This window comes from Gymnoscopelus braueri (assembly GCF_963280865.1).
Source record: "Gymnoscopelus braueri genome assembly, chromosome: 1".
Classification (NCBI taxonomy): Eukaryota; Metazoa; Chordata; class Actinopteri; order Myctophiformes; family Myctophidae; genus Gymnoscopelus; species Gymnoscopelus braueri.
The window spans coordinates 9,636,733-9,663,086 of NC_137603.1; the positions used below are offsets into that span (position 1 = coordinate 9,636,733).

Here is a 26,354-nt window from a genome sequence, read left to right on the forward strand (position 1 = left end):
GTTGTTGAGCAACACACTTCACCGCCGCCCGTGGGACTCGCTTCCCCGGGGGATCCTGAGAGTGTGGCCAGCATCGGTTCCGCCAGGCCCCGTCGCAGTGAGAGAGTGACCGGTCGACGTGAATATGTGGAGAGTCCATATAATTCACAAGCGTCTGTGTCCGATTTGGAGATGGACGAGGACGAGGAGTGGGTCCCGATGAGAGAGGATAACGGTGAGTGTATTGCTATGCAGTAGGAAGTCTAGGAACCACATGTTGTTGCTCACGGACCTGTTACTGTGTGCACCTACTACTGAGCTTGTAGATCTGCTATCAAATATACAAGCAGGCGCACAGCCGCACACACATATATGTCCGGGTAAATCTATCCTTCATTGACTCAATAATAATTCAGTAAGAAGACATTTTTATCGTGTTTGAGGTGAAATGAAATGAATGTATTTATATGTACTAGCTTGTAGATCTGCTATCAAATATACAAGCAGGCGCACACACATTATGTGTATAAGAAGATATTGTTATATATTTACTAAATGCCTTTTTGTGTACTGTGGTTTTAGACGCAGCTTTGGAGGAGAGGCGCCCTCTGTCTGAACGGCCTGAACCCTCTCTCATGCAGCTGTTATGTGAGGACAGTGGTGACAGTGGTAAGAATTTTCACTTTTCTTACCAAAAAAATGGAAACAAGCCATAGGCTTTCTTGGGTTCTAAATCCTCTTAGCTGACCTTGTATTGAAATGTGCTTTTTTTGCAAACTGCTAAAATAAAGTATTCAATAAATCAATCAAATCAGATACATTTTCACAACCCAAGCCAGCTTGAAACAAGTGGACAAATAAATGTGTATCCTATATGATTGTTCAATGCTTTATCATTTACAAAAAATCCACACAGCAACTGTAAAAAGTCTCTCATTCATTCTAAAAGTGTCTAAAGGCCTGGCCCAGAGACAGTGTAAATACTTGATTTGATTTTGTGTACATATATTTATCATAACCATTTGATATTGTATTGTGATTTCAGATACTGAGCCGAGGGATGCACAGTCCGGTTTCATTGCTACACCACCTGTTGGCAGAGCAAATCGAGGTGAGAACAAAAAGTGTATTTTTTTGCACATCACATTTGCCACGCAAATAAAAAAAATTATTGTATGGTAAATGCATGTATTATGTATTTTATGGTAATTATGTATTTTATGTATTTTTGTAATGTACAGGTCGACCACAGCAACAGAAGGGGCGTGGGCGTGGGCGTGGGCGTGGGCGTGTGCGTGGTGACCTGGATGAGGACTGCTGGTATGGCATGGATGAGAAGGATTGGCATCCAGAACATATTCCGTTCACTGCGACACCAGGACTTCTCAATGCTGCTGCTGATTTGGAGTCAGATCAACCATTCGACTTCCTGGAGTTATTCCTGACTGATGAGCTGCTTCAAATCATAGTTGATCAGACGAACATGTATGCAGAACAGTCCATTCAGAAGATAAAGGACATGTACCCACATTCTAGAGTACACACTTGGACAGATGTCACAGTGGAGGAACTAAAAGCATTCCTAGGGCTCTTGTTTCTCACTGGAATAATTCTCAAGCCTGAGTATCAGATGTACTGGTCAACGGATGAAGTGATGTCGACCCCCTACTTCAGCAAGACCATGGCCAGAAACAGATTTCAGCTCCTACTGAGATTCCTGCATTTCACTGATAACACAGCACCAGTACCACCTAATCGCAGAGACAAAATGTTCAAGATCCGCCCTATTTTGGACTACCTGGTCACAAAATTCCAGGAACTTTACCAGCCAGATGTCAACATCTCAATTGACGAAGGAACTTTACTGTGGCGAGGAAGGCTTTCCTTCAGAGTGTACAACCCCCAAAAGCCGATACGATATGGAATAAAGTCATACATCCTCTGTGACTCCGAGACCGGCTATTGCTACAATCTGCGGCCATACTGTGGTAAGGCACAAAGTGTTTGCCTAGCACAAACGGTGACCTCTCTCCTAGATGGCCTTTCAGGTTTTGGATACCATCTTTATATGGACAATTACTACAACTCAGTGAAATTGTGCCATAAGCTCCTGACCATGAAGACCCACGTGTGCGGTACACTGAGAAAGAAACGAGGAGAACCACTGGCCATACGTAATGTGTCCACTTCTGACCTGCCCGTGGGGGAAAGGCTTGCGCTTCACCAGGCCGGGGTGATGGTCGTAGCATGGCGGGATACAAATGTGGTCCGAATGGTGACGACACTCCACCCAGATGAGATGGAAGAGACGCGGGTGTGGCAGAGAGGCTGTAGAGAGAGGGTGCCAAAAATGAAGCCGGCTTGTGTTGTGGAGTACAATGCCGAAATGAATGGCGTTGACAAAATGGATCAGAACATAGCCTATTACCCGTTCACGAGAAAGTCCAGCAAATGGACCAACAAATTTGTTGTGTACATGTTCCAAATATGTGTTTACAATGCCTTTGTACTGTACAGAGCCAAACAGCCACAGGGCAAATACAACACAATGTTGACCTTCATCGACAGTATCATCAAGGCATGGACCGCCCCAAGACGACCTGCACGGGATCCTAGGGTGCCACACCTTGACCCTCAGACCAGGCTGTCTGCCAACATGAAAGGCCATTTTCCTGTTCGGCTTAGGCCGACCCCCCGTAAGCAGCGACCAGGGAAACGCTGCAGGGTCTGCTCAAAAAACAAGCTGCGGAGGGAGACCAAGTTCTACTGCAAAGCCTGTAAAGTGCCCCTGCATAAGGGGGAATGCTTTGCACTGTATCACGCAAAGCTGAGCCTTGCTGACTAAAACTATGAAAACAATGGGGAAAAAAACACTTTACTTTTTTTTTTTTTTTTGTAATTTGTTTGAAAAATAATAATATCAATACATCTGATGTCACTGAGGTCTAAAATAAAAGGCTAAACAGTGATTTCTGCTTCAGAGAGTTTCCTACACTAAATTGCATTTATCTCAGGTTTTTCTTTCTAAAGGGCTGTTTTTGGTGAAACCAAGCTGTATTCTTCTGCCGATAACTACAGAACGGAACATGCTAGCAACTCACTTTTTTTTTTTTAAAGTAGAGAGTCTAATCTTTATTTTGAGATATTGTTTATTGTTTTTGTCATAGCACAAAATATTCAAAATATTCTTGAAAGATGAGTAAAAATGCTGAAAATACTGGCACAGGGATCAACAAGCTTGAAATAAGTCTGGCACTGAATGAGTTAAATGAGCCCAGCATTTTTTTTTGAGGGATGGGGTTAGACTATTCCATACCTTGGTGGCCGTGCTGTAGAAGGAGAATTTGCCCATGTTTGTTTTATGTGTGGGTGGTACCAGATTGTTGTTTACGCTCCCTCTAGTTTCGTGACTGTGGGTGTCACTAACTTTTTGGAGGTATTTAGACAGATATGCGGGTATAGGGGGCATTTCGGGCAAATCTGCATTTACGATTTTGAAGGCCAGTCCCATTTTGTTGTTTAACCCCATGTGCCACGCTGTTATACAACAAAGTATAAATGAAGCATCATCCAACAACTTCAATGAACACAGCGGCTCCATTGAACACTGCTTACCAAAGCACTTGAGAGCTCCAGGTTTATTTTTAAAGGCGTTTGTTGACGACACAGCTTTTAAAGGTTCCACTTAAACACGTGTCGAGTGCAATTACCGAGCGACTCCATCATTCAGCGTGCGGACAGCTGATTTATTGCAAATCATTTGCTTTCGACAGCTCTTAACTTCCTTTTGATTGCTTTCTGAAAATAATTTTCGCTGCGAGTGTAGTGCCACAACACGGGAAATATTTATCAAAGGTAACATCTGTAGAACGGGCGAAATGTGACATTTCTGAATGTGGAAGTGTTCCATGACTGAATACTGTACAGATGGGATGCTATATTTCATAGATTGTCCAGCACATGTATGTGTTCGTTCTTAGAAAATAGTGTGGAATCATTTAAATTGTGGCCAAGCTCAATTACAACCTGCTCAGTGGTTGTAATGAAAAATGAAGAAGAGAAAACCTGAGAATTTTGCAGAACAAGCTAACAATGCATGGTCAGAAATGTAACTGTTTACAAGGTCCATTTTGAAGTAGAGTATTCTGGACAATGATTTCATGCATAACTATGGATATGTACTGCTAACACAATGCAATGCACTACACATCTGAAAGCTGCATTCGACTTTTGCATTCAAACCTTTTGTCTTACCCAGTATTCAAACACGGGTATCCCGCACGAGAGACCACGTGAGCCCTATCTTGCATGATCTTACATGATCTTGCCTTATACCCCTTATCCCTAAACTTATTAGGCATATTTTACTTAGTTCAACTAGCCGATCTACATCGACGCGTTGTGAGCTTGTAGATCGGCTATTTGAGATAGTTTTAAATGTTTTTCAACACAGTTGAAAATAGCATGGGGGGTCCGCGGCTAAATACATTTCATTTTGGGTGGTCCTTGAATATATGTTTAATATTTATGTTAGAAAATATCACAATTTAACCCTCCCTGAAAACCTTGGTCCCTATTTTGGGCAAATATAGCGTATAGGCTATTTTTGGTCCTTGTCATACGAAGAACTATATTAAAGAGGTGGTGCCATGTTTTTGCACTTTTTCTGTTTTCCATGTGTCTATGAGGTTGATAGAACTTCATTAAGCCCCCCGGTGGTGTTTTTATGGTGTTTTATGTCTTCTCTGACTATTTGGAGTTTCTTCCTGGAGGCTGAAACCTTGAGGGTCAAACGTGCCAATAGAGAAACAGCGCTTTAGTGACATCACAAAGCCCACACCCTCCCCCTCATTATCATAACACAACAGGTGTGGGCATGAGGAGGAGGAGGGACTAGGACAGGTGGGTGGTGCTAAGGTGGTGGAGGAGGTGCTAAGGTGAGAACCAGGTATACTTAATGCACTGGTGGGTGTGTCTACATAAAAACAACATTTTAACACTTACTGTACACTTTTTTTTGGTTGAAAAAAATCCTTACATAATAATAATACCTTATGATCAGGTTTTAGGGTTGAAAAATATCATGGCACTCCATCTTTAAGTGGTTAAGGAAATACCCAATTATTTTTACAAATCGAGCCCCATGTGGGACGGTGACTGCTTAATAAGTCTGACATCCCACAACTCCGACTACGTAGCTTCCGCGTGCGGTTAGGGATAGGGTTAGTAATGACATGTCGGAGCAATGACATGTAACCTGTGGGACCCCCCTGAAAATGAGATGCTACTGTACATCTCAAGGGGTTTATATCCTAATAAATTACATTTCCAACTATCAGCTATCACTCAGCTGCTTTACATGCAGTGCAATGATCTGTTCACAGTAGCATCAAGTGGCAGAGGAAACCCATTGCATTCTCCAGGTCGTGGTACAAGGATACCCATTACATTCTGATGCATTTATCATCACCAGGTTGTCTTACAAGCATTATGAATGCAGCGCCAGTCTTCAGCACGGCTTCAATGAGGTCTGTGTGGAGTGATGAAGTGCTGAGAATACTTATAGACCAATGTCTTCATAATACAGTTAGCTTACAGGATCTACAGTAGAACAAGACACAGCTTAGCCAGTTGGTTGTTGAAACACTTATAATCGGCTGATTGTTTAGAACCGGACTCAAGAGCCACTGTGAAGGCCTAGCTGGGTTGTAAGGCCAGCTAGTCGTCCTGAATATGCCATCCGTGATTAACTGGGTTGTAAGGCCAGCTAATCTCCTGCTACTCTGGAGAGAGTTAAGATGATCTTCGAGCGTCGCCGAGGACACTGGATTGTCTGATGAGCTATTCCTGATTGGGTCTATGTTGTTCACTCTGGAAGGGTTAAGACTGGGTCTAATGCCGATGATGAGATTAGTTCAACCCTGACATACGGCTTGTTTTATACCACTGAGGGTGGCTCCTGACATCACGGCGGTGATGTCAGGTGGTGTCAGGCATTCCCACATATGGAGCTGGCTATGTCTGTCATGCCCAAACCGGGGACTACGATGTCAGTCCTGGATGGTTCCGGTTATCTCCATTTATGGGGATAGGCGAGTATGGGTGAGTATGCCCTGAATGTTCGTAACAGTTGTACTGTAAATATTGTATTTTTCAACTGAATGTTGAGCTAATCGACTAAGTGACAAAGAATAAATTAGCCTCAAAGGGCGAATTTAACATAATGATTGTGTGTGATGTAGTACTGGACATGTAGACAATAATAGGTCCAGAGACAGCTGTTGTATTTTCATTTCAAACAGGGTTATATGGTGACCAACCACCATACAGAATTCTACTTCACAGCCTGGAAAGCAGCAGCTCCTAAACTCTGCTGGGCTCCGTTTTCTATCTGACCCGACTCAGTCCTCACACTACGAGTTGTGCAGACAAACATGGTTCTGTTATTTCCCGATGAGCGAGTGTGCGCGAGGTCGGAACTGTGTCATGAAATCAGAGCAAACGTTCAAACATGCTGCACTTCGCAAGCCTTCCTGTTTGCTCCCAAAACCCCCCTGTGGAGTCTTCCTTGTTTGGAATGGTTATTAGCAGCAAGACACCAGCAAACACCAGCTCCCCATTCCACCCTTTATTTGGAGTGCAGAAAGCAAGGGTTTGACCTCTTCTCATAGTTCTACTTGAATGTTGACAAGAAATAATAAACCAAGCTAGTGTTTGAGTAGCGCGGGTCGTGGAAAAACATACACAAAAAACACATGAGTAGCGAGCGCTGCTGCTAGGATAAAGATACCAAGGATTAGTCTGTGACATCACTGTTAAGGATGCGTCAGTGATGTCACTGTCTAGCGATCATTTCAGACGTTACGTTGCGATGTTTGAAAGACCGTCATCGCACACTGCTTTGGTTGTGTATTGTTGTTCTGTTAATATTATAGCCCTAGACAACGTCAGAAACACCGTCAACCTTTATTATTCACTCTAAACTCTTATCGTGACTCTTCTGACATGATATTCTCTATCTCCCAAAGGCCCATAGTCCACAGCGCCCCTTGAGGCACCTAAGTACCATTACAGTTGAATTGAAGTGTACTCGTGCGGGAGAATCATGGGCAATGTGAATGCTGGCCAGCAGGGAGAGGGCAATCGTACTCGGGAACAGATCGAATCAATCAAAGACCCAGTCTGAATCCGCCCTAAGGCTCCGCACCATGGGCGACCGTGCTGTTTTATGCCATGTTTTTAAACCCTGTAGCATTTTGAGATTTGCAAAAATGTAAAGCGAGTTCCGAATAAAATGAATTATTATTATTAGTAGTAGTATAAAGGCGTGGAAATATAAAATATAAAAAATCCAGCGCTGGTTGAAGAACACGTTAAAATAGAAAAGTCTGCAAACCGGATCATGCTCCCATAGTAAAGGTATTAGATTACCAAAGTGACGTTTCGGGTGTCTTAACTGAGGAAGAGCTACTGTACAATAAGATGCTTGAAATGTCACCTTGTTGGTAATCAAATAAATATGTGGAGACTGTACTTTTTTTAACAAGTTTATTTGGAGTGCCTTGTGGAACAGCAGAGGTGTGCAATGGGTTGTAATGTCCTGTACTGTCCTGTAGTGTATTGTACTGCATGTGCTCTCCTGTACTGTACAATATGTGCTAACTGAGGGTTTCTCACTGGACACAGGGAGGAGATGAAATCCCTCCAGGCAGCCCTGCAGAAGCAGCTGGATGAGGCCACAGAGAGAGCAGAGAAGCAGCAGGCCACGGTAAGACACACACACACACACACACACACACCCGCGCTGACCTGGCCGTCAGCATACTGCACCCCCCCACCCCCACGTCCCTGTCACACCTGTCAGCCAGATCACCTCCCAGTGATCCAGGCTCATTATCACAGCTGCCAACTCTCCAGGGCTCCCTGGTCCTGCTGCCACTTAATTAGAACTCATCGTAAGGGACAGAAATGGAACGCTGTGTCTTAAGGCCCCCCCCCCCACCCCCTCCCTGCTAAAGCCTGATGTGAGATGGAAGTGCATCTCATGGACGCTCTGGAACAAGATTGATCAAATACATTAATATCCTAATAAAATGTGTCCACTAAACAAGGAGGTACTGGGCCTCTATAGAGCGGCAGTGGTTCAGGAGTAGAGTGGCCGGTAGAGCGGCTTGATGGGAACGGCAAGGTTTCCCAGTTCGATCCCGGGCTCCCCCAGAGTTAAGGTCCTTACACACCGGGGCGATTTTTTTCATGCGAATAATACGTTTTTTTTTTAAACCTTATAAAGTCAATGCAAGCTTCCACACCAGTTTCGCGGAGTGAAAAAAGCGTCTTTTAATTATTCGGAACGAGTCCGAATTTTGCGTATATTCGCATATTCGCCGGTGTGTAACCGCCTTTAGTGTTGAAGTGTCCTCGAGCAAGACACTGAACCCCTAATTGCTCCCGATGAGCAGGTTGGTGCCTTGCATGATTTCCTCCGCCATCGGTGTGTGAATGTGTGTGTGAATGTAATGCACAATCTATGTAAAGTGCTTTGGATAAAAGCGCTATATGCATTTACCATTTACTGATAAAATATTTACTCAGAAAAACATTTCAGTTTATGAATCACTTTTAGATTCTAGAGTTCCTCTAGATTGAGTTTTTTTTACTAGGAGCGCAACAGTTAATCAAACTAATTGACATGGGCCACTTCACCCATTTTCCACTTCTTATAATTGGTCCTCATTAATGCTCATTAGGCTATAAGATGGCACCATTTCTGTCTACTCGTTCTGTCTCCGAGAAGTGTTGTGGACCGTGGCCTACCAGGCCAGCAACACCATCGGTAGGCAATAGGCATGTTTGGTCATTTCAAAACTTTTTATAATCTGTATTAATGCAATATCAGTGGCTTCTATTTCAGTATGTTAACTTTACAAGAAGAGAAAGGTTGCAGTTTCTATAAGCTTGGAATCCTCACCGATGATGTCATTGGTAGGCAGGTTTCTGAACTGTCCCATAGCGTTAATTCACCGCAAAAAAAAAACATACAAAGTTGAAAAATGGAGATACAAGATTTCTGCATGACAGCAACGGCAGGTATACACCCGAGATGGAGAGTGAACCCTATATGTTCTCCCTGCTCTCCAATCGGTGCCACCGGACCGGCCTTTCCGATGGAGACACCAAGGTCCCAGCTTTCCGCCTTTGAAATTGAGTCTATGTAAGAAGTGACCGTTCATATAAATGGCCTGTAGTTTCGCTGTTTTACCCCTGCTGGTGTCAGAAGAAATAACTCTCAATGTAAGTGGGTGGGTTTTTGCCGAACTTAAAGGCATACTAGGTAACGTTTTCAACAAAACTAAAGTTAAATTGTATATCTTTTGTGAGTGGCAAAAGTTTCACAACACCCACTCCATGAATTTCACCCCCGGAAGCCTTTTATTTATATATTTTCTATTGAACGTGGACGGGGGGGACTTTCCCGGGAAAATGACGTTCCTGGCCAACGTCATGACGTCGTGGCCGACGTCCTGGCCGACGTCATGACGTCGGCCAGGAAATACCGCAACGGTTTCCTGTTTGGCCAGGAACTACCGCGCTAATAACAAAAAGGAACCTCACGCTGATTTTAAGAGAATGTAGGATTGGAAGATCGAAAAAGAACAGAAAAAGAAAGCACAGCTCATGGTAACTAATGCTCCACTGGCTAAGAGAAACGATCCGTAGATAGTATAAAACAATTAAAAGATCGCTTTTTGAAACGCTTCCGGCTTCCGGTGAAAACAAATGGAATTCTGGGTAATCGAGGACTACGGAAATTGTATGCAGTGACGGTAGTGAACAGCAGAGGTTGCTAAAAATCGTTATTTTTGATTCTGCATTGTACAACTTTAAGACTTGATTTTATTACCTTAATAAACATGTTCATAAATACTATATGCTTCCAGTCGCTTCCAAGTCTTCTTTCAATCACCATGATATATGTTTTGGTAAATTATGGTCCCATTTATTTTAAAATTGATGATAAAGTAGGGTATGCTGTAGGAGGGGCGTGGCTACCTTGTGATACTTTGATTGACAAGCTACACAACCAATAGCAATCGTTCCCCACCACCGCTCTGGTCCCAACCAATAGCATTTACGGTCTGTAGAGTCTATGGGCGTAACGCTGTCCATTCTTTGTTTACAGTCTATATGGGAGACACGCACAGATTGGTTAGGAAGGAATAGTAATGTTGCAGAGAGGCCAGTGTGTGTGTTCCTATGGGAGATGAGTACATTATGCACTCACCTCTCTCTCCTCAGACAGTCTCTTGTTCCCACAACAAACTCATTATCAGCACATCAAGTGCAGCATAATTAAGCACACAGGCCCCCAGGAGGAGAATACATTTGAGATTACTCAATATGTCAAAAATAACTCCTGACCTCTTACTCACTGGTGTAAAGCTATTAAGTATATTTACTCGGTAATGCACTTTAAACTAGAAAAAGTGCTCCGCGGAGCACAGGTCTCCGCTAGGTTAGGTAGGTTATTGTGGCCTCCTGGTGGCGCTATAACAGGCAAATCTGAAACATTTGGGGCAGAAGTTTGGCTTTGGCATCCACGGAGTGTGTGTCCACAGTTTCACTGCGACTGGGCCAATGGTGCCGGAGATTACCGGAGATTACCTGCTACGGACTCACAGACGGACGGACGGACACACGGACACACGGATGGGCGGACGGACAGGGTGTAAAACATAGTCTCGGCCTGGTGGAGACAATAACTATAGGTGCCTGATTAGCTACATTTTATTTTACTTAGGTAGTTTATACTCTATACTTCTACTCCATTATAATTATTTGACAGCTTTAGTTACTATTTACTTTTCAGACTTACGCCAAAGCTCCACAAAGTGGATTGCATTGTGTTGCGTCACGGTCATTAACGTCGTCAATTTGACATTGGACCTGCTCCACAGGGAACGTTCAGAGTGCTTTTCGGTGAGCTTCAGAAGAGGCTCAATATTCATGGATTTATGCATAATTATGTGGCTACGGTTTAATTTGTCCACACATCGAGTGCCATAGTGGTTAATACATGCATTTTTTATGACACAACTTTACATACAGAGCTGCAACGGGGGGTGGGGGGGGGGGGGGGGGGGTTGAACATTTGTCTTCACAAATATATACACTCACCCCTCGTTTCACAGGAAATCTGTTTTTAATAATTTAGCTGATGGATTGAATATAAAGGAACATTATCATGAACAGTAGCTAGCCTAGATTATCATGGCAGAGCTATGCATCGTAGTGCCGTACAGACTATAGATAGCTACATTCAAATAGTGTAGAATACTTTTGTACTTTGACACAAGAAAGATTTTGAAAGTATAGGCATTTTCAGAGTATTTCTACATTGTGGTATAGGCTATATTTTGCCACCACTGTAATAAAGTTGTCTTCCTCGCTCTCTTGAAGCTTAACGCCCACAGTGACATTAAGATGAACATTCATAATATCTGTTACACTGTCAGATAAACAGTGATACAGTCATATTGCGTATCGTTGCCATTTTCATAATATGAAGTGTGCAGCGTTCCGCTGTTGGTTTGACATTTATGATGTGGGAGATAGGGTTTATTTCTCTCCCCAGGGACAAGTTTAAACGGCATAATCTTCTATGTACAGCGCATGAAAGCCCCAGATAGTGTGTGACAGTGCATCTTATTTAAAGTCTTTGTTTTGGTTTATGTTTTCAACTTTAATCAGATTCTTCACGAGAACCAAACAAAACAACAACAGAGATGGAATGTCTTTATTCCACCTGGGTGACCCCATAGAACAAATCGTTGCTGTCGGGCAGAAACCGTCTAATCTCCATATTTCAACTTTTAATGTTTTTTTTTTCATAAATGAATACGCTACTTCATCGTACAAAAAAAGTTTTTGTTCATCTTGTCTCTGTTTCCCTGTAAATTTAAGGAGTCAACTGACTGAGACATTACATAGTTCCTGATGATTCACACCAGCTCATTGAGATGGGTCTGAAAGAGGACTTGAGCTAATGAGCCACATAAAATATCATTTGCCAAACTGAATCAATAGAAAAATATAACTTCCCTCTCTCATCTCGTTGTAACTAAGACAGACGCTAAAATTAAGTGACAGATTAAGCCACTATATGTCTGCGGACTTACTTGTGCTTTAAACTGGTAGCAGCACTCTGTCGCCTATATACCTTCTCACCAACAAACACAAGTATTTATATACATAATGTTAAGCCTGGAACCAAGCCATCCAGGCTCCTGGTCAATCATGGCTATAAAACATTTGATTCTGTGTAAAAAAAAAAATTAAAACCGTTTAAAAAAAAGGGCATTTATTAAGTAAAGTATAATAATATAATTAAATATTCAAATATTTTTTGACACAGAATCAAATGTTGTATGGTCATGATTCACCAGGAGCCTGGACGGCTTGGTTCCAGGCTTAACATGTTATACAAATATTGGTAGCACTTTACAATAATGACCCGTTATAAAACATTTATAAACGTTTATAAACAGTTTGTAAACTATTGACAAATCATTAACAACCTGTTTGTTGACATTTGTAAATGATTACTAAAACCTTTATAACTATGGTTACAAATCATTTATAAGGTATTATTAAGTAGTAAACTATTCATTAATAAGCCATTTATATACATCTGTAAATGATTAGATCATTTGTAATGACCCATTATAAAGCATTTATAAACGTTTATAAGCAGTTTGTAGACTATAAACAAATCATTAACAACCTGTTTGTTGACATTTGTAAATGATTACTAAAACCTTTATAACTACGGTTACAAATCATTTATAAGGCATTAGTAAGTAGTAAAACTATTCATGAATAAGCAATGTATAATACATCTGTAAATGATTATTAAATCATTTGTAACTGATGTTATATAATATATACAAGTTATTTGTAGATAAAGAACTAATCATAGACAAACTATTTATATACATGGGTTAATGATTATTAAATCATTTATAATAACGTTGTAGAATATTTAAGAATCATTTAATCATTATTTAAAACACATTAAAACATTATTTATACGAGTTTGTTCATCATTAAATAATGTCATTTAAATTGTAGGAAATCATTTGTAAATGATTTATAAAGTGGTATAAATCTAGTTTTTTCGTGGTTATAGGACATCTCTTTAAAGGAGAATTCCGGACATTTTAAGTGTTATCTTTGATGTGTCGTTACTCACCTACCGACGTAAACAGTGGCATTGTTTATTCCCAGAGATTTCCCTGTCGTCATATTTTCAACACCCTCCGTTGTCATAATGGGAGCGCGTGTCATAGGTAAATTCGTCTATTATAACCGATGCAAAGTTATTTTTTTCTCTACTACTACTCATTGTGGTGTCTCATGATAGTAAAACATGCAGTGAAAGTTCCTGAGAGGCTACCGCTAATGACGAACGAGCTAACGCTAGTTGCTTGTTTCTCAACATGGCAACACCAAGTTGCCAGGTTCTGGGAGAGAAACAAGCAACTAGCGTTAGCTCGTTCGTCATTAGCGGTAGCCTCTCAGGAACTTTCACTGCATGTTTTACTATCATGAGACACCACAATGAGTAGTAGTAGAGAAAAAAATAACTTTGCATCGGTTATAATAGACGAATTTACCCATGACACGCGCTCCCATTATGACAACGGAGGGTGTTGAAAATATGACGACAGGGGAATCTCTTGAAATAAACAATGCCACTGTTTACGTCGGTAGGTGAGTAACGACACATCAAAGATAACACTTAAAATGTCCGGAATTCTCCTTTAAACATGTATTAAGACTTCATAAATCATGTGTTAAATCTTTGTTCTAGCCCAAGGCATGAACAACAAACAATTTCTATGCAATTATTACATATTTTCTAAATGTACAAATTAAAAAATTTAAAAATTATCTGCAGATCATTATTTCCACATGATCAATTTTCCTTGTCGGTAATTTGGGAAATGTGTTTGTTCATGTTTAACATAATGCTTTTTAAAACATTCCTAAAATATCTATAAATCCTTAGTACATGTTATTATGTGCCCTATAGTAAAGTGAAGACAGTTCATCATTTACAACTGTCTGTGAATGTGTTTGTTCATGTTTAACATATGCTTTGTAAAACATTCCCAAAATATCTATAAATCCTTAGTACATGTTATTATGTGCCCTACAGTAAAGTAAAGACAGTTCATCATTTACAACTGTCTGTTAATGTGTTTGTTCATGTTTAACATATGCTTTGTAAAACATTCCTAAAATATCTATAAATCCTTATTACATGTTATTATGTGCCCTATAGTAAAGTGAAGACAGTTCATCATTTACAACTGTCTGTAAATGTGACTTTGTCCTTACCTGTTGCAAACTACCTGGCTTTCATGAATGCAGACACCAAACAATTACTAGAATTATCTTTCATGTTTAATAAATGATTCGTAAGGCATTCGTAAAGAGTATGTAGACCATTTGCAAACGTTATCATGGGCCTCGTTGTAAAGTGAAGGCATTATTATTTCATGTTTAACAATGATTAGTAAAACATGTGACATCAAAAAGTGGCAGAAGTAACATTATAGAGTATAAAAGTATAAAACTATTTATTAAGATATAACATGTAGCAACTCTTGGACATAGCACACACACTGACATTTAAACAAAGAAATTCATCACAACAGAATCACAGAGTAGCAGCTTAGAGCCTCTGCAGTCACCACCTCCCAGTGCAAGTTAGCTTTAGCTGCTAAGCTAAACTGCTAAGCATGGAGGACATTACTAGCCTACACATCAAAACAAACATTGTGGATACAAACGGCCACCATCAAAATACCCCCTGGTCATAATGCTACTTCATGTGTGTAAGATTAGCCATTTTATGTTACCTCGATCACCTGCAACAAGACAGTTAAAACACATAAAACATGAATTAGACATATTTCTGTCCAGTCTGCAACTGCATCACTGTTCACTTCCTCCCTAGTAGGCTACTGCAGGTGTAATGCAGGTAATCAGTGTGTTGCCAGATTTTGCAAAAGAAACAAGCGGCCAGGTCTATGAAAACAAGCCCAAAAGAAGCAACTAGGCTCAGGCCCATGATAACATCTGCAAATGGTTTACATACTCTTTACGAATGTCTTACGCATCATTTGCTAAACATGAAAAAAAAACTACATTTATACCACTATATGAATAATTTCCAAATGATTTCCTACAAATTAAATTACATTATTTAATGATGAACAAAATCGAGTATAATGTTTTAATGTGTTTTAAATAATGTTTAAATGATTCTTAAATGTTCTACAATGTTATTATAAATGATTTCATAATCATTAACCAATGTATATAAATAGTTTGTCTATGATTAGTTCTTTATCCACAAATATATATTATATAACATCAGTTGCAAATCATTTAATAATCATTTACAGATGTATATAAATGGCTTATTCATGAATAGTTCACTACTTACTAATACCTTATAAAGGATTTGTAACCGTAGTTATAAAGGTTTTAGTAATCATTTACGAATGTCAACAAACAGGTTGTTAATGATTTGTTAATAGTCTACAAACTGCTTATAAACGTTTATAAATGCTTTATAACGGGTCATTATTGTAAAGTGCTACCCAAATATTTTAGGAAATCTCTATGGGAAACAATAATGGGTTTTATATCTGTGGCACCATAAAATGGCCGCCACTGCTATGCCCTATAGCCCTGAAATATTTGTACAGCTTCCAAAGCTGTCAATAAACAGACCCTGCAACTAGTCGTGACGTTCTCGTTACTATCTCCCTTTTCTCTCTATTGGCTAAAGGCCAGCCAATGAGGGGTCGCCAATGGCTTCCCATAGTCTGAACCAATACAAGCCCCCAGAACCGCGGTAGAGCAGTGAAGCTTGCGTCGCCTGGTGGTCAAATCTGGGATTGCAAGACTATGGTAGCCAAGATGTAGGCCTACAACATTTCATGTCAGTCTTGTTTTACGTTACAGAACATGCAACAATAGATGATGCCATTTACAAGACCTAGGCAACACCAATGGTGTAAAGTAACTTAGTGCATTTACTCAAGTACTGTACTTAAGTACAATGTTGAGGTACTTTTACTTAGGTACTTACTTACTCCACTACATCTCAGAGGCAAATATTATACTTTTACTCCACTACAATTATTTGAAAACTTTAGTTACTAGTTACTTCCTATATTTTGATAATTATTACAAAACATGCATTACCCACTTCAGCCCTATATACATTTCGGCCATTTGAAAATATTTGTATACATGACAAACTTGTGAAATGGGACATACTGCATACTAATTAGTACTTTTACTTTTGGTACTTTAAGTATATTTTGATGCCAATACTTTTATACTCTTACTCAATTACATTTTGAACACCGGACTTTTACTTGTAACGGAGTATTTCTACATTGCGGTATTGATACTTTTACTAGTAAAAAAAAATACTTTTTCCACCACTAGCAAGGGCATACAGTGTTATCTTACCGTACTGTCTTACACTTCACCAATCCTACCTCATGTCATCTTGCATGTTTTAACTCTCTGACATTCATCTCTTTACTACAACAGCAGTAGCCTAATATGCATACAGTATACGTGTATACATGTACAGTATACAGTCAGCGGTGTGTTTTGGGTGTAGCCCCCTGGGCTACAGGGTCCCGTGGGCTAACAGCTGGGCTATCGGCCAACTGTTTCCAAATGCACAATTAATTCAATGAACCAGAAGGGTAAAACAAAAGGTCTTGACTTTTAGAAGTGCTCTTGTCTTGTTTTCCTGGCAGAGAATCCATATGATTGTGTCCTTAAAATCAGGTTCACAGAGGATGTCACATTCAATTGACATCATCAGGCCTCAGGCAGTTCAGTGATGCATAGTTGATCTAAGTCTATTTCTCACAAGCTTTGAAAATGCTCACCGCTTGCGTCGGTCACTGCAAATGTCAGGAATATTATGTGAACAGGGGTGTCACTTTGGGTCCCAGGGGACATTTTAATGCATTATTCTCTCCACCTCTGAACGTTATTTTCACATTAATCAGATTTTATATTGGCGCTGATGAGTGCATCTCAATCATTCAATAGAATACTGTGCCCCAGCCTGGTGTAGAAGAATAGAATACTGCGCCACAGCCTGGTGTAGAAGAATAGAATACTGCGCCACAGCCTGGTGAAGAAGAATAGAATACTCTGCCACAGCCTGGTGTAGAAGAATAGAATACTGCACCCCAGCCTGGTGTAGAAGAATAGAATACTCTGCCCCAGCCTGGTGTAGAATAATAGAATACTCTGCCCCAGCCTGGTGTAGAATAATAGAATACTCTGCCCCAGCCTGGTGTAGAATAATAGAATACTCTGCCCCAGCCTGGTGTAGAAGAATACAATACTGTGCCCCAGCCTGGTGTAGAAGAATAGAATACTCTGCCCCAGCCTGGTGTAGAATAATAGAATACTCTGCCCCAGCCTGGTGTAGAATAATAGAATACTCTGCCCCAGCCTGGTGTAGAATAATAGAATACTCTGCCCCAGCCTGGTGTAGAAGAATACAATACTGTGCCCCAGCCTGGTGTAGAAGAATAGAATACTCTGCCCCAGCCTGGTGTAGAAGAATAGAATACTCTGCCCCAGCCTGGTGTAGAATAATAGAATACTCTGCCCCAGCCTGGTGTAGAAGAATAGAATACTGTGCCCCAGCCTGGTGTAGAAGAATAGAATACTCTGCCCCAGCCCACATGCCAAAAAAGGTTGATGATGTCATTAACAACACTTTCCAGATCATAACTGGTTGCCTGAAGCCCACCCGCTGGTGTTTTACCTGCCAGAACAAGCAGGAATTGCCCCCAGCCAGCCTTCGACGAGAGGCTGCTACCCTCGCTCTAATCTCTCAAGACAAATTCTGCTGTTAGCAGAATATGTCAGCACCACTGCCCTAAACATGTATTGTTGTTGTTAGTAAGAATGAATCTCTCAAGACAGATTCAGAACTCCACAGCTGAATCTGTCGGGAGCTCCTGTTACAACGTGTTTAGTTAGGAATGTTAGGAATGTAAACAAAGACACGTGGAAGTGGAGGGCTGAGGGCGGACCTAACGGCCAACATCCTGTTATCCACATTCTATTGGGAGGTCGTTTTTACTTTGGGTTCCCAGATTGAGTAAGAATAAACACAGAAGCAGCCGGGAGGAAATGGACTAAGAAAGGGGAGGAGCCAAAACGAGTTCCTGTGTCTACACAAAAATGAGGTGGTGCCCTTTTTTTTTTTTTACCGAATGGGTTCCCAGATTGCCCGCGCTCTAGGAAGGAAAGCCCAGAAACGTGACTGGCATAACCTGCATGACACCACTACGACAACAGTGTTCCAACCAAACAGGCTCAAATCCGACCAGGCCACCCACACAACAAGGCAGCGCTGCACAAGAAGATGCTCAGCTCTATCCCTCAGAGCATGTCTACAAACTCATGGCCGGAGGCATCCTCGACGTAGGAGTGAGAGTCGAGTCGGGCCCACACGTATCCACTGATACACCTGCGTCAAAGGAGAAGATCTGCCACGCAACCGACAACGGACCCTGCTGAACCGTCTGCGTATACCACGGGGTCGTCTGCTTCAAAACATGAAGAAGTGCATGGGGCTTGGCAGACAGCGCAGCATGCGGGGAGAGGGGAGCTTGAGCAGACTGCCGACCACATAATCACCAGCTGTCCCCTGCATAGACCAACGTCAGAGGCCGGCCTCTTTGCATGACAATAATCTGGACGTGCTGAGCACATTTATTTCAACATTTATTTCAACATTATTTCAACTCACCCACTGAAGTTATATTTTACTGTATGCTTTCAATTTGTTCCCTCCACAATAACGAAGGAATTATGTGAATAATTAAAAAAAAAAAGGATTTGGTTTATTATTATTGTTTGCCTAGATAATGACATGCCCAAAATACAGACACCAGGTTGAAGTGGTTAAAGGGATAGTTCACCCCCGAAATGACTTTTTTTCCCTATCGATTAGTCACCCCATGGAGACTTAAATTCATGGATAACTTGATGCCAATAACTTGATGACCGGCAACGGTTCCAGTAAAGAGTCTCCTTTGTATCTTCTACCGGAACCGCTGCCTACCGGTCCGCTGGTCATCAAATTATTGGCTCCATGGGGTGATTAATCAATAGAAAAAAAAATATTTGTTGGGAGAACTATCCCATATAGTTTTTACTCTCCTACCACAACCCCAAAGTCTAAATGTCACAGTTGTAGAGATGGTTGTTTGTTTTAACCATTCCTGTGTGCAGTGGCGCCAACCTGAACTTTGATGTTATGGTGTGTGTCTCTGGGATGTGGGTTAACTTCTGAGGTCTAGTTTACAGTCTGTCTCTGGGATGTGGGTTAACTGCTGAGGTCTAGTTTACAGTCTGTCTCTGGGACGTGGGTTGACTGCTGAGGTCTAGTTTACAGTCTGTCTCTGGGACGTGGGTTAACTGCTGAGATCTAGTTTACAGTCTGTCTCTGGGACGTGGGTTGACTGCTGAGGTCTAGTTTACAGTCTGTCTCTGGGACGTGGGTTGACTGCTGAGATCTAGTTTACAGTCTGTCTCTGGGACGTGGGTTGACTGCTGAGGTCTAGTTTACAGTCTGTCTCTGGGACGTGGGTTAACTGCCGAGGTCTAGTTTACAGTCTGTCTCTGGGACGTGGGTTAACTGCTGAGGACTAGTTTACAGTCTGTCTCTGGGACGTGGGTTAAGTGCTGAGGTCTAGTTTCTAGTCTGTCTCTGGGACGTGGGTTAACTGCTGAGGACTAGTTTACAGTCTGTCTCTGGGACGTGGGTTAAGTGCTGAGGTCTAGTTTCTAGTCTGTCTCTGGGACGTGGGTTAAGTGCTGAGGTCTAGTTTCTAGTCTGTCTCTGGGACGTGGGTTAACTGCTGAGGTCTAGTTTCTAGTCTGTCTCTGGGACGTGGGTTAAGTGCTGAGGTCTAGTTTACAGTCTCCCCTAGCGGGGTGGCTAGCAGGGATGAGGTCACCAACACCATGAACCTGTTAGTCTTTGTCCTCTAGATCATCGGTTCTCAAAGTGGGGTCCGGGGACCCCCAGGGGTCCTTGATGGAGTTCCAGGGGGTCCCCAGCTAAATGATGGATAGGAACCAAATGGACACTTATGTGTCTGTAACTCTGAGAGTGTACAAATGGAACCAAATGGACCCTAACGGGTCCATTTGATTCCATTTGTACACTCTCAGAGTTAAATTAACATTGATTTTACAATATAAATTGGGGTCCCAGGGATAGAAATACAATTAAATGGGGTTCCGTAGCCAAACGGGGGTCCTTGAAATTATTTTTGGCTTATCTTTTCAAATGGGGTCCTCGGGTTAATAAGAGTCAATTTGGGGGTCCTTGATGTGAAACCACTCTAGATGATCTGGATGACCTCTCTCTCTCTCAAGGACAATCTAGCTGTTCTGTTAGATATACTGCAAAGCGTTTTGCCATTTTGTTGCTGTCACTGTCAGGTGGAAACCTTGTATGTCCAAGTACATTCAGTCATTCCTTGGTTGAGACTGTGGCTGGTAGGAACATATGTTTTAGTCAAATTCATAATAAGACATGAATATGACTTATATTACAAGGTGTAATTCATTTTAAAAGACAATTATCAATATAATTATTAAGGTTGTTTGTCTTTTTGCCTTCAGATCAAATTTCTCAAGATGGAGATGGAGAAAAAGACCAAAACCATCAAAGATTTGCAGCAAGAGGTACGATTTTACACATTTTAACATCATAAGGCTTATACTATAGTGCTACTATTCAGTTCAATGATTCTGCACTATTATAGTGCAGAATCACAGCAAGTTGTCTCAACACACGTTACATGTAGAGCAGAGACCCAGTGTTGCAAGCAAGGTTTTTTTTTAATGACGGTAGCATGAAAATAATGAAATAATGAAATAACAAGAAACCTCAGGCAGAACCAGTCTCTAGGGTGGATGGCTATCTCTGCCTTCCTTGACCGTGTTGGTTGGAGTGTGTGTGTGTGTGTGTGTGTGTGTGTGTGTGTGTGTGTGTGTGTGTGTGTGTGTGTGTGTGAGAGAGAGCGAGAGAGAGACAGAGAGAGAGAGAGAGAGAGAGAGAGAGAGAGAGGCGGACAGAGAGGCAGACAGACAGACAGACAGACAGACAGACAGACAGACAGACAAACACAAAGCTTATATTAATGAACAGTATAAGTTGAACATCATAGCAGCATCATTCATGCACACTGATGAATTATTCATGCTTTGATAAGGAGCTGGTCTAACATTAATCATATTTATTTATCCTCTACTTCATTCTAATTTCATTCATTTGCTTGCTGGTTAGTTCATCTTAGCAATAACTGCTTCCTGAATGCAAGATGTAAACAAAAGGAGAGCGTGCTGCTGGTCTGTCATGATGTTATTTGTATGATATTTTATATTCATTGATTCAGATTAAGCATTACAGGAAGGCTTACAGTATGTCTGATCCACACAAGGAAAGGTGAAATTAAATGTAATTTCATCATTTTATTTATTATATTACAGTACAATATATTGGAGTAGAAATCTGACACAGGCGTATTTAGAATCTGAACTCATTTTCAGCATTGTCTGACTGATTCATAATTAAAGTGTAGATGATTTACAATTTTACATTATACTAAAACACATTAGCCACATGGGCCCTAAAGTATCCCTATCCTGGGTATGTCATAATAAGCAAACATTAAGTGATTAAATGATTAAACAATTGGGCTGAATTCTGAAAATTCCATTATTTCTCTACATTAAGTTGTTTGCAACAAATGTAAACTTCTTCTGCTGACTTGGATGAACATGTCATTGATATACATGGTGTTTTACATTTTCAACCCATATAGTTTAGTTTACTTAAAATCCCCTGAGGGACTTATATATTGATACAGTAGAGTTATGCGATTGGTCACAAGGTTGAATAATCACACCGACTGATTCTTTGCAGTCTGTGTGATTAGAAAGAATATAGTTGTGGATTTTTCTAATTAGTAAGCAGGCCAAATAAAGAACAACTGCTGGCTCACTGCTACTGATGCTACAGTCTTATAGGTGGAGGCCAGATGCCTTGGAGCAACGCACTAATTAATTCAAATAAGAGAAGATTAAATCTGATGATTGAAAGCCATGCATGCAAGAATGCACAATAGGGACGCAGCACTGTGTAGCATTTATTTGAATAAATACATGGATTGTTTGTTTTGGTTTCAGAATGTTTAGAAACAGTATCCTTCTATACGTGAATGCTTGGAATCTCTGCGTGTGTCCGTGAGCGTATGTCCCACGTATCTCGAGAATCGCCCAACCGATCGACTTCAAACTCGGAATGCGTATTATAGAGAACACGTGCTGTGCTGAGTGGGAAGCATAGACTGTAAAAAAAAGAATGGACAGCGTCACGCCATTGGTTTCTACAGACCGTACATGAAGCCGATTGTTCAGGAATGTGCAATCGGCCATCTTTAATATATACCAAAGGGCACGTCGGAAATCAAACGCTATTGCTTGAGACCAGACATGTGACCAAAGCGGGGGCGGGTCAACCGGACATGTGACCATGCAGGGAACCGGAAAACAATCCCCAAAGAATGCTATTGGTTGGGTAGCTTGTCAATCAAGAGCGGGGGGCGGGGAATGAATGCTATTGGTTGTGTAGGTGGTCAATCAAATCGTCCCGCTCCTCCTGGAGCATAGCCTACTTTATCGTGAATTTTAAAATAAATGGGACCATAATTTAGCAAAACGCATATCATGATGATTGAAAGGAGACTTTAAACTAGCGACTGGAAGCATATAGTATTTATGACCATTTTTATTAAAGGTAGGGTAAGTGATTTTCTTTGGTTAAAATAAGTGTTAAATAGCTCTATATTCTGATAGTACTCATTGCTATAGAGTGTTTGTTCAGTAAAAGGAGTCTCCTTGTCTCTCCAGCTCTTTATAAAACAGAAAATGCATTTTTGTTTCAGTTTCAGTTTAATTTCCAATTTTATCCAAACAGGATAGAGAACTCAATCAGGATATAGATTAAACATGTGAAATTGGAAGTGATGACACTAATAAATGAGCAGACAAAATTGGAACTGGAACACTATAAAAATGAAGCTTAAAAATGGGTACTTTCTCCTGATTGGCTGAGATTTTGACACCTACCGGAAAATGTAGTTTCTGTTTATTAAAGAGCTGGAGAGACGGGGAGACTCCTGTTACTGAACAAACACTCTATAGCAATGATTACAATCAGAATATAGTGCTTTAACCTTTTAACAAAATACTTTTTGTTTTAACCCAAAAATATCACTTACCCTACCTTTAACTTACTTTAAGGTAAGAAAATCTAGTGTAAAGTTCGTCAAAAACCCATCAGCTTACAATGAGAGAATATTATTTCTGACACCTGCAGTGGTAAAACAGCGCCATACAGGCCATTCATATGAACTGTCTCTCTTCCGTATCGGCTTCAAAGTAAATATGTCAGGCTGGCCCCTTGGTGGGAGGTCAGTCACATCGGCGGTTGTCCCAAAAATATCAATATATCTACAAAACCCTATAGTACTGACTGATAGTATACCTGATAGTACTGACGTCATACGTAGCTTGACCTGGACTCCATTTTTGGGCATGCTGACATGGAACTCCATATATGGGCATGAAAGGAGCACAGATAGACTGGTACAACAGCTACTCTGATAATGGGTACAACGGATGCCCTATGTCGGGTCTAGAACCCTACCGTCCCTATTTTGGGAGGCGGGGGGGACAGAGCAAAAAGCAGCCGATCTACAAGCTCACAATGTGCTACAATGTGAAGTGTTGTGGGCTTGTAGATCGCTATTTTCAGCGAAGACATCTGGTGTAGAGGGGGAAAAGGGAGCCTTGGGGGACCCCTTTCAAGGAAGTATCTTGAGTTTAAGTGGTTATAGTCATCAACCATTTTTTTTACCATTCTCCAAATCCTGCTGATAAATATGTCCTTTAATCCCGGTTATATTCTTAAGGTGATAGTAGAATGATAATAGAATGAATTTAGTGCCAATGTTGCCTAGCTTGTGGTTTAACTGAAACTGACCACTGACTTTTAATCACTCTTCCTTGGCTCTAAAACAGTTACTTCAGTTTCGTCTTTGTTTAATTGAAGAAAGTTCTGGGTCACATCCAATCGTTCAATCGTTCAGTGCGTTTGCAGTGCTTGCATTGGACCTCGGTCCCCTGGTGATACGGTTATGTAAATATGTGTGTCATCTGCATAATTATTATGGTACTGGAACATATGTAGTTGTTTTCCATAATGTGAGCCAGTGTGGAAGCGTGTAGATGTAGAACAGAAGAGATCCCAGCATGGAGCCTTGCTGAACTCTGCATGTCGTGTTTGTCCTCTCAGGCATGTAATCACCCAGATAGACACAAAGAAGTCCACATTAAGATCGCGAACGCATCTCATGTCTAGATTACTTTGGCTATTCAAAAATAGCAGATATACAAGCTCCTAGCGCGGCACAGAGTGCCGCGCTAGGAGCTTGTAGAACTGCTATTTTTGAAGAAAATTTAAAATTTGTGCAAATCTTTGAATATATATTAAAGCGAACATTTGTAACTCAAATCTTTTCAACATACGTAAACACTTTTTTTTTTTAAATGTTAGGATTTAGAAGACATTTGTAGAATCCCCGGAAGCAAAGATTTGAGTTACAAATGTGGAGTTACAAATAGCAGATCTACAAGCTCATAGCGCGGCACTCGGTGCCGCGCTATGAGCTATGCAATACATCATGAGGCCATGCTTTGGGTTGTTAGCTTGAAAATGGGTCATTTTCGGTGATCAACACCAGTGTGTGATGATGTATAAACCTAGCAGGAGGACAAGCCAGATGCCTGCCCCCCCCTCTCTCTCTCTCTCTCTCTCTCTCTCTCTCTCTCTCTCTCTCTCTCTCTCTCTCTCTCTCTCTCTCTCTCTCTCTCTCTCTCTCTCTCTCTCTCTCTCTCTCTCTCTCTCTCTCTCTCTCTCTCCCTCCCTCCCTCCCTCCCCCCCCCCCCCCCCCTTCTCTTGGGGGGTCCCTGGCACAGAGTAAATACAGATTGGGGTCCACGGCCAAATACAAATATGAATTTTGGGTCCTTGACATGAAAATATTTGGGAAACACAGCCGTGGCATTGACATTTATAGAGTCTTGGCTCTCTGTTGCTAGGGTTAGTGTTATGTGCATTTCTCCCCCGTCATGTGACTGCCATAGCATTGACATTTGTGAGTCTTGGCTCAAAAAAGGGTCTTTATCAGATTTGAAGTGACATACAGAGGGGTCGTCTGGGATCGTCTGGGATCTTCTGTGATATCTGTTGCAACCATGCTGACATTTAAGTGGCGGCTCCATCCAGGGAATCATGTGGAACATTCCCCTGCATCTACAATGAGTGTAACATGTCAGAGGAGATTCCACTGGAGCCACAAAAGCAAAGGTCACATGGATTTTGGCATTAAGGTTTTATCCTGTAGAGACCACTCTGGTGCAGTTTTACTGCATTCTCTGAAACTCCCTGAGGTTATATAGGCTGTTCTGAAGATATAACCACATGATGGAGATTACCAATGACCAATAATTTAACCATCAGCCTTATATAGCCCTCTTTGTCGTATAAAAATAGCTATTAAATCTATTAAAGCTATATTACATTAACGATCCATATTTTATTGCGTGCAGTTCATATTTTATGTTTGATATGGCAGACTTTTTGTGATGAGGCTGATATTAGGCCTATCCGCGCACCTTTTAAGCTGTGGCGGCTCAGGGGTGGAGTTATGAAATTTTTCTACTGTACCATTCATCCTAAGATATCATAACGTCATAGAAAAGGTAAGGAAACTTTAGTCCAAAATTCTCCTTTAAGTCATGTCATATACTGTAATGAAGTTCTTCTACTGTAAAACAAATCGTTTCAACTGTTGGATATTGACGAAAGTTATGATGACAACTGTGCAATATTTCAGAAGCCAGTCGTAGCCTACTCTATGTTTACACCTGCAGTCTCTCATCGTGGTTGTTTTACAATCTGTTTTCATGTTGGATCTAAGGCTAAATTGTGCCTTGTTGTCGGTAAAGGGAAGCTTTATGACTGCAATCCGCTGTACAGTCATTATCAATGATTGGCTTTCATGGCTTATTATGTGTTTTTTTAGTCAGAATGATTTACTGATAGATTTGTACCCTGCTGGGAGTCATCAGCTTCTCACAGTGCATTGCTATAGACAGCTCAGCTC

At 41.1% G+C, this 26,354-nt stretch overlaps 1 protein-coding gene across 1 annotated transcript in view; it reads left to right on the forward strand.

Annotated features, from left to right (window-relative positions):
* The window catches only part of LOC308082404 (leucine zipper protein 2-like), a gene marked incomplete at both ends in the record, with an annotated part of 164,101 nt that overhangs the window by 93,142 nt on the left and 44,605 nt on the right, over positions 1–26,354 (forward strand). Inside the window, 2 exons of the mRNA XM_080424142.1 lie at positions 7,666–7,747; positions 20,743–20,805. Coding sequence (XP_080280268.1) covers positions 7,666–7,747; positions 20,743–20,805 — 145 coding nt within the window. The remainder of the gene's footprint in view (positions 1–7,665; positions 7,748–20,742; positions 20,806–26,354) is intronic.